This window comes from Lampris incognitus, chromosome 1 (assembly GCF_029633865.1).
Source record: "Lampris incognitus isolate fLamInc1 chromosome 1, fLamInc1.hap2, whole genome shotgun sequence".
In the NCBI taxonomy this organism is placed as follows: Eukaryota; Metazoa; Chordata; class Actinopteri; order Lampriformes; family Lampridae; genus Lampris; species Lampris incognitus.
This window is the reverse complement of record NC_079211.1, coordinates 131,093,122-131,105,656: the sequence shown is the minus strand read 5'-3', so window position 1 is coordinate 131,105,656 and position 12,535 is coordinate 131,093,122. Positions and strand designations below refer to the sequence as shown.

The 12,535-nt window shown below is 42.2% G+C and overlaps 1 protein-coding gene across 1 annotated transcript in view; it reads right to left on the bottom strand.

Annotated features, from left to right (window-relative positions):
* The window catches only part of LOC130117276 (citron Rho-interacting kinase), an 86,538-nt gene that overhangs the window by 6,272 nt on the left and 67,731 nt on the right, over positions 1-12,535 (bottom strand). Inside the window, exons 17-32 of the mRNA XM_056285486.1 lie at positions 12,252-12,387; positions 12,022-12,126; positions 11,594-11,734; positions 10,619-10,729; positions 8,862-8,936; positions 8,717-8,822; positions 8,054-8,218; positions 7,835-7,858; positions 6,835-7,008; positions 6,239-6,416; positions 5,779-5,867; positions 4,702-4,806; positions 2,941-3,110; positions 2,432-2,476; positions 1,219-1,299; positions 202-337 (exon numbers count right to left, since the gene is read on the bottom strand). Coding sequence (XP_056141461.1) covers positions 202-337; positions 1,219-1,299; positions 2,432-2,476; positions 2,941-3,110; positions 4,702-4,806; positions 5,779-5,867; positions 6,239-6,416; positions 6,835-7,008; positions 7,835-7,858; positions 8,054-8,218; positions 8,717-8,822; positions 8,862-8,936; positions 10,619-10,729; positions 11,594-11,734; positions 12,022-12,126; positions 12,252-12,387 — 1,841 coding nt within the window. The remainder of the gene's footprint in view (positions 1-201; positions 338-1,218; positions 1,300-2,431; positions 2,477-2,940; positions 3,111-4,701; positions 4,807-5,778; positions 5,868-6,238; positions 6,417-6,834; positions 7,009-7,834; positions 7,859-8,053; positions 8,219-8,716; positions 8,823-8,861; positions 8,937-10,618; positions 10,730-11,593; positions 11,735-12,021; positions 12,127-12,251; positions 12,388-12,535) is intronic.

Below are 12,535 nucleotides of genomic sequence, written 5' to 3'. Positions count from 1 at the left end.
CTTTCAGGGGCTGAGTATAAAGAGGATCATGTGGCAGAAGAATTCCCCTTTCCATAAATTTCCAAAAGAACACACTTCCAAAATTAGTCCAATTCAAAGTGAATTGACCGCAATCCTACCTTTGTTATCCGCTGACTTTAAGGTTGACACTCATTGAACAAAGCTATCGCTAAAACAATAAAAAGGAGTTAGGGGTCTCACCAACTATCATTAGCAGCTTCTCCTGCTCTTTGACGATGTGGATCTGAAAGACGGATCCCAGCCCAGGAATGTGGGTCAAGGAGTTCTTGATAACATTCAGGGCATACAGACCCTCTTCAGAGCCCACCAGCACTATCTGGAAATAGGGGAATGAAACGTAAGTGGCCTACATCTCCTTGTATTGCACAACAGTTTTTTCAAATGAGAACACTGCTGGCTAGTATACATTTGCAGGTGTAGCCCTAATTTAGTTTCTCAATTTGTTTTTAACTTAATGCATCTTGCTGTGAATGAGGATGTGTTTTATAGATCCATCCATTTTCCGAACCGCGTATCCTACTCTCAGGGTCGTGGGATGCTGGAGCCTATCACAGCAGTCATTGGGCGGCAGGCGGGGAGACACCCTAGACAGGCCGCCAGACTATCACACAGGGCCGACACACATACACACACACACACACACACACACACACACACACACACACACACATTCATACCTAGGGACAATTTAGTATGGCCAATTCACCTGACCTACATGTCTTTGGACTGTGGGAGGAAACCGGAGCCCCCGGAGGAAAATGCAAAATGTCTAGAAGGAAATATGGACACACATGTAAGTCAAAGTATACCAATTTGTAGAGAAAACTCTAATGGTACTGTCCAATACCACAACAAGCTCTCTGCAAATTAACTTCTGTTCTGTGTGTTTATTCATACTTTGTGTGCACATTGTGCATATGCACTGTGTTCCTGATGGGCTTTTTCATTGTATTTTTATATATATCACCGTGTTTCCATTTAGGATAAAAATGCATTGTGAGGAAATCTTATAGCTATCATATTTTTTCCGCGACACATTGAAGAAGGATTTAAATTTCATTGAAGAAGGAGCACTCAAAATACATCCAGAGGTGGTTTGAACGATTCTTTTTCAGTGCATCTTGGGTCTGTCTACACTCATGTAAGGGCAAACAGGGTGTACATGTGGTGGATTAAGTATATGGTGAATTCCAGTACCTGATCTGTCAGGGGGAGCGTGCAGTTAATATCTAGCCTGTCATCTCCCTCCAGCTTTAAGAGAGAGTTCCCCAGTAGCTTCTGGAAGAGGACAGAAAGAGGGACAAGGTCAGCACGGTCATAAGCACAACACCGTCTGCAGGCTAGAAGTTTTTTCATAGGAGCAGAACAAAGAGAGGGGTGGAGGGCTGAAGGAGTATGCAGGTAACAATGCCATAGGCGGGAACAAGTCACCATTGCACAAGTCCCAAGTACTGGTATAGTCCTGAGGACCAAGCCCCAAGTTAAACCCCAGTTCATAGAGTTTGAATCAAGTTGCATGTTATGCCAAGTACAGCTAGTTAACATCAAATTGAATCACAATTAGAAAAGGGATTTGATTAAAAGCTAACTGGATATGCAGGCAGTCATGTTTAAATCGGTAATTACACTTTACATTAAACATTTTCTTGATGTGAATAGGTATTCAACAAGAATAGTGACACAATCATGCAAAAAAAAAAACAAAAAAAACAAACAAACAAACATTCAAACAGTCGTGATTAATACTAAACACATGCAAAAGTGATAGAAATGCTTGGAAATTATCTTCAGGTCATACCATGAGTCAAACTCTTGAGTCTTGAGAGCACAACTTTAAGTCAAGACCAAGTCATTTTATATTTGGCCAAGTCAAGCTTCCTTTTGCCAAATGTGTGACTTGTGTCTCACAGTTGAAGTCACCTGACATGAATCCCAGTCTCTAAATAGTGGGCAGAGAGGCAGCGGGGGAGAGAACAGACGAGTACAGGGGGCACCTATGAACCCACTGTCTGATACACCTAACCCTTTCAACAGGACAACAGAAGAGGGTCAAACCAAAGATGATTAAACATCTTGGTCAGAATTTGTGCACAGTGATTAAAGATACAGCACACCAAAGACGAGGAGGAACATATGTTGGGTTATTTTAATGACATTCAAACGATTACTCAGACGGTGTAGGAGAGGACAGTGAGAGGAGTGAGGAGTGGTCACAGCAGGTGAGGTGGACACAGCTGTATAGATGACGAATGAGCACAATGTAATAATACACATGCACCACTGTGTTCCTGATGTGAGATATACAGATGTGCAGTGTGTGTGTTTGTGTTTGTGAGAGAGACAGAGGTTTTGCCAGTGTGAATGAATGTGTCAGTGAGTCTTGTGTCTCTGTATTTTTGTAACTCTTTACCTGGACCAGAGGAGACAGAACCATTTGTCTTTTGGACACAGCAGCCTATGTGCACAATGAAACCCAGTGGAATAGGCAGAATAGAGCAAATCAAGAAAACATGCCCATATTCCGGACATACATTGTGACATGATGAAAAAGCAACCAACAGATGTGAGAAAGAGAAAATCGAGAGAGAGAGAGAGAGAGAGAGAGAGAGAGAGAGAGAAGAGGAGAGAAAAAGGGAACAGTTAACGACACATATAAGTGAAAGCAGGGGTTATCCATAATTTGGAGCGTTGTGACTGACTGCTTTGGTGATAAAACTTCTAAAGTAAGGAGACATTGAGGTCAATCCACTGCTCATGAATAACCCCTATACAGTAAAACAGGAAGTTACAACCATAGCCAAAGACGAGATGTTCATCTGTGACTGTGGTCATAACCTTTTATGATTCGAGTCAGAGGACGTCCAGGACACAAAGTGCCAAAAGGCCCCCGGTAAGCTGAGCCGCCCCTAAGATACTCACTGCATCTGCCTCGGCCTTCTCTCTGGAGGCACGCCCCGCCGCCACAACAGACTCCATGACAGCCACCCAGCGCTGCTTGTCAGGGAAACTGGGAGCCATGAAGTAGAGGGTCTGTCCAGGCCAGCAGGGGGAGTGAGAGTGGGACTCCAGCTTCAGGACGTAGGGAACGTCTAACACGTGGAAAACAAGGGAATTGACTCAGAACGTTACAAAGTCATGGCAGTGGTTTATTTTGACAACTACAGTTGTAAAGTTAAAAGAGTCACTCCAATCATTTTAATTCAGAAGTATCATTAGATTTGTTATTGCTGTTTTAGCATGCCGTCTCGGAGCACAGCCAGTACTCAGCAGGTTGAGGCAACGTGGCCCCGGGTTCGAGACTCTTTACTGACAGCTAGCTAGCTCGCTAATATGCGCGATGTTGCTAGGCAACTATTCGAAAACAGACCAACTGATTGAGGATGACAGTTAATTGATTATCCAATTAAATCAGGGTATTAGATGATGTCATTTATTACTAGAAGCAGATTGTTTTCTAAAGCCGTTTATTTACGTTGACAACCAGGAGGAGATATTTTCGAGGCACTTTAGTGATAGTTTCACAACAACAACATGTTTTGGGTAACTTTAGCAAATCTGTTAAAACACAAATACATTGAGATTGAAAAACATGATTTGCATTGATCTGGATTCATACATGGGGCAACATATCACTGTAGTTGCTGCTAGGGTTAATACACACACAAGTAGCTCTGACGTGCCTACAACTTTTTAGCTATAGTTGCTAAATATGTAATTCATCAATTCATATGTGATTTATCATTTGCCGTTCAAGTCACTGTTTTCATGGTATTTCATGTTTAGTTCAATGAGGAGAAAAACAGTTAGCTCAACATTGTGTCAAACAGGGAATCCACACACAATAATGATGAACTTTTCATCCATTTCTGTTCTTGTGGGGCCAGCATGATGTGGTAGATATACTATTAAGGCCACCTTTTCTGTCAAAGAAATATTCTGATCAAGTGACTCCAGGGGAAAGCAATCACACCCTTTATTGATTTATCCCATAGAAGTAGACAACATGGGTTCTTTTGAAAAATGAAAGCAAAATATCTCTGGCGCTCTCTAGTGGGCGCTCCCATTTAACCCTGCCCACACCCATGAAAATTAACAGAGCATGAGCCAAACTGAAAAAAAAAAAATTAAAACGTAGGTCAAATAAATTTTTCCCTCAAGTGGGTTCTGTCATTTCAACTTGTTCGCTTTACATAAACAACTCCCCCAGTGTTCATCTTTCGGATAATTATGTTTTTTAGAAGTTATTGTTGATATTCAGAAGGTTCGGTAGGGTCATTGGCAGCAACAGGCAGCTCAGTACAGTGTGATGGGTGTGTGTGGATGATGGGCAATGTTAGGCGGACACACGGCACCCATTCAACCTCCTGTCTCTACTGCAGCCACTCTGGTTCCAATTTTTATTCACTGTGCAGTGGCGAGCGAGATGTCAGCAAGCAAGATGGTGATATTTTGGCATGAAAACTGCATTATAAGAGTGACTGGTGTTTGAATGGTGTTATGTCGTCCTCTATCATATACAAATAATAACTCATGGTATTAACGCTATGAGTGTCATGAAGGAGAGATGCAATTAGAGTACGAGTAACGTGGAGGTCAAAGTAAAGCTTGAGGCAACTGAGACATTGATGGTAATAAAGGTCAATTTGAAGGAGCTGGTCCTGGAGTGAATGTTTTTTGTACCTGACTTGGCGGTGTTGGGCAGCTCGGATGCTCCCACCGCCCCGTGAACCATCACTTCTCCATCAGACAGACACAGGTCAAACTCCTCCAGTGGCTTCACAGAGTCTGAGGAACACACACAAAACAAGCATTGGTATAGTCTCTACCTTAAGGATGGATTGTCCAGGAAAAATATCGAACAATCAATGAAACTGCGGTGACATAGCACATTTCATACATTAAAATGCAACGCAACACGCTTTACATTACAGACAGAATCTGTAATTGATCAACAACAAATTTAGAGCTAATAGATAAAAGTAGAGGGGGTGACCTGAGGTGAGCGCGCCATTAAAAAGTTGTGTTTTATTTGATAAAAGCTGCTATTGAAGTGGATGTTAGTTCAACTCGGAGACTATTCCACAGTTTATGACCATGTGCAAAGCAATGCTGCTGCAACATGAGTCTCAGTTTGCATCAATGGTAATCATCATCAGAATCACAATCATCTATTTGGCCAAGTATGCTTACACAAACAAGGAATTTGACTTGAATATACTTATATCCAGAGAAATAATCTTTATATATATATATATATATATATATATATATATATATATATATATATATATATATATATATATATATATATATAATATAACATTAGCGTAATATCATGATATAATTCTTAATATTAAAATTAATTAATACAATTGATTAATATGGCCAAGTATGCTTACACAAACAAGGAATTTGACTCAAACATACTTATATCCTGAGAAATAATCTTAATATATATAATATATAACATCAGTATAATATAATATAATTCTTAATATTAAAATTAATTAATAACATTGATTAATATTAATATATAACTTAATACTATATAATTACTTATATAGCTTATATGTGTGTGTGTGTGTGTGTGTATATATATATATATATATACATACACACACACACACACACATATAATATACATATATCTTAGATACTTATATGTTCGGGAATATACAAGGAATGACTATAATATAGGTGAAATATGTCACTTAATGATAATGTTCAGTAAAAAGTGAACAGGTAAAAGACGATAACCTTCTCTAGGCTCTATCTCATAGATAGTCACTTTTGTCCCATCCAGCACCACATACTTCCTCTCCCAGCCCTGGCCTCGCTTCCCATTCCTGTAAACACAAGGCAAGCGCACACAAAACACACAACATGGACAATTAACATAAGAAGCCCAGATGACAAAATGGGTCAAATAGTATTTGTAAGTACACATTTTTATTTTAATCTTCTTTAACTTCCAGATGGATACAGTATGCCACACAGGGCAATACAGCACATACTGGAACGTTAAGGTTTGAGCGGAAAATATTCAAACATTTTTGAAGGTTCGTTTAAATTTGACCTTATGTGTTTGACAACCTACCTAACATTATCACCCTAATCCGTTACTGTGTGCAGGTGAATACAAAGGATCGAAATTATTTGCAAACACTGACGCAGGCAAATGTAGTCGATGTGTCAGTGTAGTGAATCCCCGGCTAACCTGGGCTGCTTCATCCAGCCCTCCAGATGCATGTGTCCGCTGGCATCTTTCAGCTGCTGGCCAGGGGAGCCTTTATCCCGACACAGGCCCTCAGACAGATGCAGGGCACAGTCACTGGACAGGCCACAGGTGGCTGGAAGGCAGGGGGAGCATTTTGGGTGGCACAATGCGTGACATTCTGAAGAAGAGAAAACACTGTTAAAGAGTGGTGGCACTTAAGGTTTGGCCCTTTTCCACACCATTTTTCATTCTGAAAGATGATATAGTTTGACAGTTGCACAAAAGGACAAGGAGCAGGGAGCAGCTTGTATCTTTGCAAATTCTGGAGAAGGGGTGATAAACTGTGACACCTTCAAACACACCATTCAAAATAAGCTTCATATACAGGCCACAAATATCAGAAATCAGGACAGGATTGATGCGTTTCAATAAAAAAAAGGACACAACAGTATTCTAGCACTTCAGCTGATGCAGCTTTCAGACTTTTTAGTGTGTGATTAACCTAAAAGAAAAGTCAAAAGGTGATCATCAACATTGGACTGGTTCTGAACATCCAAAAGATTACTATGCATCGGCAGGGCCTTCTTCCAACTCACCAAGACAGGTGGCGGCCTGGCGGCCAAAGTGTACCGTATCCAGGCACACAGTACACTTGGCAGCTCTCATGTTGAGTCCCACTGTGAAGTGGTGAGGGGTGTTGTGGTGGAGCCGCTCTCTCTCCCGCTCCCTCTCTCTATCCCTCTGACTGTCCTTCATACGACGGCTATACTCTGAATAGTCAGGGAACACAGTGAGGGGCAGGCGGCTCCAGCATGTTTTAACTGACACACTCCAAAACATCGCTGCCTCATGCCACATCAGCTATGCAATCAGTCAACAAAAGGGTTTCCAAAATGAGTCGAAGATGTTTCAGCAAACGGCATTAGCAATCAGAAATTTCTGAAAACAAAACAAAAAAAAAAGCTTGAAAATGAAAAATTATTTCCATCAATCCCTTTGGTTTGTACTTGATCACTGCTGCACCTTAAAGGCACTATCCGGTCAAAACACATACTATTTACGTCCAGCAAGATGAAGACGCCAGTAGGAGATAAAAATGTGTTGATTATTAATGGCATCATCAAAGTATGTCAAGGAAAACAGAATGTCTGGATGGTACCATTAAGGTATGACTAAGGTATGCAGGCATTTGTCTTATTTTTCCCTTTGCATGGATTCAAAAGATAAAACAGCATTGTGTGAATTGCGGATTGTGTCATTCATACATCTGCGTTAGTGTATGAAGTGGAGTTTAAGTGGGATTGTGGTGGGTAAAAGTGCATGGAAGGGCAAGGCTCTGCTAATAAATAAGCTCTGGAGCTTTGGCAACCAAGATAAAAATGCGACCGCTTCAGATTTCTAAAGCTGTGCACTGAGGAGGAGGAGGTCCGCCTGAACACACAGGGTTTCTCCCCCCTCATCTGAACACCCGGGTGGGATCTGATAATTGGTAGGAGTGCAGAGCTTTTAAAATCTGGCCTTTGAAAGATATGCATGAAGCAAAGGAAGGGAAGATAGTAAGCCAAACTTTGGATACCACAAGTTTGGACAACTTACTTTCAAAAGTGACCCTCCTTCTCTCTGAAAGGTTTGTTAAAAGAAAAGGAAAAGCAATAATTCTGTAGTAGCTGACCTCTGCACTGCGTTCGTGTGCATTTCTGTGTACGTATGCATGTTTTTTTTCTCACGAGTGAATGTCATGAGGGTAAGGCACACTTGCAGGTATCTGTGACAGAGAGAAAGATATTTCACCCCACGCACGGCGTCCCCACTCACCCTCAGGGGTGGCAGCTTCCTTCCTGCGGCCGGAGTTGGAAGGTGCCAGGTTGCTCGGGCCCTGCTGGTGCTCAGGAGACTTTACCATGGCTGACATCATCATCTGCTGCCGTGCTGTGGCCGGATTAGTTGAGTTACTGTGCTCCATGGCTTTGTACTGGACCGCTGGGGGTGCATTTGTTCACTGATTTATTAATCTTGTGTCAACTGTGTCGTGCGGCCTAAGAGACCTGATCACATGGGCTCATGAGAAATCAATCTAAAACCTAATTGCTGGCATCATATAAATTAAGATTACTGACGTTTGGCCAAGGCTAGACAGTCATTTATAATCAATGGTTCCCAAAGTGTGTATCAATTCTCACAAGACAGCTAGCAAAATTTTGAGGAATAGAAGGCAGTTCACCATAAAACACACTTCTAAGCTTCTCGTGTAAAGGAATAAAGGAACATAAAAAGAATTTCACTCTTCAATTCGACTCAAATTGCGTAACAGACAGATAAATGTGTGTATGAGTATTAAATATATTTAAGCGAGAGAGAGAGAGAATGATGTAGGTGAAATATGAGATAATTTGGGAAACCTGTCCTCTCCTAAAGAAATCCCTGGGATCACATGTGACAGTGTGACCTTGCATGGAGGCTATCGATGAAGAGTCTTACCTTCCTCTCTCAAAGAGCGTAGCTCCAGCCTCATCTTCTGCAGAGCGTCTTCCAGCTCTGAGCAGCGGGCACGCTCCTTATCCAGCGCTGCCTTCATGTCACTGTACTGCAGGGGAACAGGCTGGACTGGGGCCACGGAGGGTACCGGACCCTGAACCTGAGCCTGGGCCTGGGCAGCCATGGCGGCAAGCAGGTCCTCTCGACGGCGGCCAAACAGACCCTGAGACATAATCCAGCACACACACATGTGCACGCAGAGTAACTTCTGTCAGCTAATGTGAATTCACTGTTAATACTTGTTTAAGCTTAAATTATTACTTATCATAGCCGCGAGACAGTTTTCAACATATCATTTTAATGCAAAACACTTATCTACACACAGACTTGTCAAACATCCTGAAAAAAAAACCCCAAAAAACAAAATAAAGCTTTCTATGGTTAATTCCTCCATTATTTCTGGTATAAAGAGGCAAATTAAGTTCTTCAAGCTGTTTTGAATTGGTGTTTCCATAGAAACCACACTAATTGGTATTGATGTTTGCACAAGTGGAAAATTCCACGGCAGCTGCTTGTTTTTACTGTAATAAAACAAAAGTAATATGACTGTAGACTTCTCTGTCAGTTACAACAAATTGAATAAACACTTCTGCATTTGCAGGATTTCATTCTATTTTGTTTTTCTAATAGATGTGAAATTCTTTTCAGTTTCAATATGCCAACAGCAGCCGGGCAATAATGGCTATTAAAGGTCCCATGAAATAGCATTTAAAGTACCGCAAACTTCAACATTTGGACATATATCTGCATGAAGCGGCCCCCCTTTTTCTCCCCAATTGTATCCGGCCAATTACCTGATTACCCATTTTACCGAGCCGTCCCGGTCACTGCTCCACCCCCTCTGTCAATCTGGATAGGGCTGCAGACTACCACATGCCCCCTCTGATACATGTGGAGTCGCCAGCCGCTTCTTTTCACCTGACAGTGAGGAGTTTCTCCAGGGGGACATAGGGCGAGGGAGGATCACGCTATTCCCCCCAATTTCCCCTCCCCCCTGAATAGGCACCCTAACCAACCAGAGGAGGCTCTAGAGCAGTGACTAGGACACATACCCACATCCAGCTTCCCACCTGCAGACACGGCCAATTGTGTCTGTAGGGATGCCTGACCAAGCCGGAGGTAACATGGGGATTCGAACCGACGATCCCCATGTTGTTAGGCAACGGAATAGACCGCTACGCTACCTGGACGCCCGCCAGGTGGGCTTTTGTGAAGGGTTGGATTTTGATTTGACTGACAGCCAATAACAGCCCGGCAATGTGGACATTGATATGCTATCAGCTAGTTACAGTTTGGTGGTAGGGGGTAACTCAGCTCTTCTCAACTTGCTCCTGATCCATTGGATATTTTTGTTGGTGTACGCCTGCAAGTGTAGGATGGCATTGCAAAAAGAATTACTGTATTTGTCAGGGGGGAAAAACATAAATACATAAATAAAACAAAATGCATTTTGTGAATTTCTTAAAACATGGTCTTAAACAGGTGTAAATTGCATGCACATAAAAGAGCGAGAAGATTGAAAATGCATTTTTCATTTCATGGGATCTTTAATTAGACAATGTCATTGGAAAGATGATGACTAGTCTTCAAATATAGCATACTCCTGTCAAAACATAATGACTCTGTACTTATATGAATTTTGTACTCACACCTGTATCAAAACTGAAACATGTTGTTTTTAGTAGTTTTCTAAACTTTTGCCCAATTCCAAAACTTTTCAAAATCTGGGATTTCCCAGTTATTCACACCTTTACAGCCATTCCACATCCATGTGGAATGGCTAATATAATAGTTACCCATAACTAATTAAAGCACCATCCAAATCTGTGTAAAATCAAATTAGACCTTTTTCTTCTTGGAGCCGCCGTGGTCGACCCGGGATTGAAGGAAGTCGATAAGTTTTGTCTGCTGAGTGATGGTCCCCTCCATCTTCACCTTCTCATGGGAGTAGACAGCCTGCAGGTGGAGCTAAGTGAACATCACTAACGCCATGAATGTCTCCTCATGTACTTTACTTCTCACAAACCGCACAAGATAGAGAGAGATAAACGCAAAAGTTGGTACAGAGAGAGAGAGAGAGAGAGAGAGAGAGAGACTGAGGGTAAGAAAGTGACAGAGAGTGTTTAGGTACATAAATAGTATAAAGAGTCGTTTGTGTTGAGTTTTATTCTTCACTGAGACAGCTAGAAAGCTTAGATGTACGTGAGAGGGGAAGATAAAGGAAAGAAAAGGTAAAATCCAGTCGGAGTCTAACAGGGCCCTCTGTCCCTCCTCAGCCTCTCTGAGTATGTACGTTGGTTTTGGAAGTCCTCATCTATGTAAATAAGCACGGACACATGTGTCTCTGGGTAATATGTGTGCTCATGCATACATACATCTGTCTATGTGTTTACTCATAGACAGGTCATAAGAAAATGGGGCCCTGGGCACAGATGCCTAAAAGACCCCCGCCCTCTAGCAGAGGTGCACTTTACAGTACAAACATACTTAATTAAAACCAACAGCACATTAACAAAATACATCCCTCTCAACCACAAATATGAGATAAATCAAAGCAACCTTTAATATCAAAAAAGAAATAATATTAAAAAAAGAAAACAATGACAGCAAGCTGTTGAATGACTCTTCTACTCTGCAGCAGGAAATGAAGCGGTAATAACAGTTACTTAAAGCAGATTCTCTAGTTTAGGGGCCACTGGACCCCTTGGACCCCAGGATGTGTGCCCAGTAGGTCCGTACTGTAATTCATACATGTGTGAACTGTGCATGTAAATGTGTGCTGTACGAGAGTGTGTGATGTGCGTGTGTGCGTGTGTATACCTGGATATTTTCTAGCTGGTACTCCAGGTCAGTTCTCTCAGTCTTAAGCAGATCAGTTTGGTCCAGAGCATCTTGCAGCCCCTGAGTCAGACGGAAGATGTGGGTCTTCTGGGCATCCATCTGCTGCTGCAGCTTCCCTTGCTGTGGCAGAAATCATTCGTCACATTCATCACCTGGGCGCCAAAGCCCCGACCTTGGCACCCCTCTGTTTGGCTGTTTGCAATGTTGACAACAGCCGAACGCCGTGCATTTAAGTGTAATGTAATGAAAACAAGCATGAAGCATTGCCTTAGCATTTCATGAAGAAGAAAAAAACAGAACTGACCGGTACTGTCAGTGCTTTTTGACACTCCTGACTGCAGTGAACACATTAATTGCATGTAAATAAATGGGAATACAGGATGTACGCGGGAAAATACTGAATGCACCTCATCCAGCAACCTCTGCTTCAGCTCCCTCTCGCTCTCCAGCTTCTGCTGTAGACTCCGGGCATTCATTTCCAGCATGGCATGCTTCTTCTCCAGGTCATTCAGCTGTGGAGAGAGAGAGAGAGACAGCGAGAGAGAGAGCGAGAGAGGGCAAAAAAGTAAGAACTCCGCTTGAGAGCTGCTCACTAGGAGATGGTGAATACTTGGCAAACAGCGTGGAAATGCTTTACAGTGTCAGAGAGGCTCTCGGCTTTGAGTTTCTGGTCTTTGAGGGCCTGCTGCAGGGTGAGGATCTCCGCTTTATGCTCCATCACAGCCTGCTCCACAGCCTGGCGAGACTCCGAGCTGCGCTGCTCTGCACGAAGCCTAGATGATAAGGGCAGCAACAAAAGGTGTGAGCCACCAACACCATCAGCTACCACTAACAACATTAATCATAACACAACTGAGATGCCACTCACTGTTTTTTTCTTTGTTAATGTCTTTATATTTGTGTTTGTGTGTGAGTTTGGAT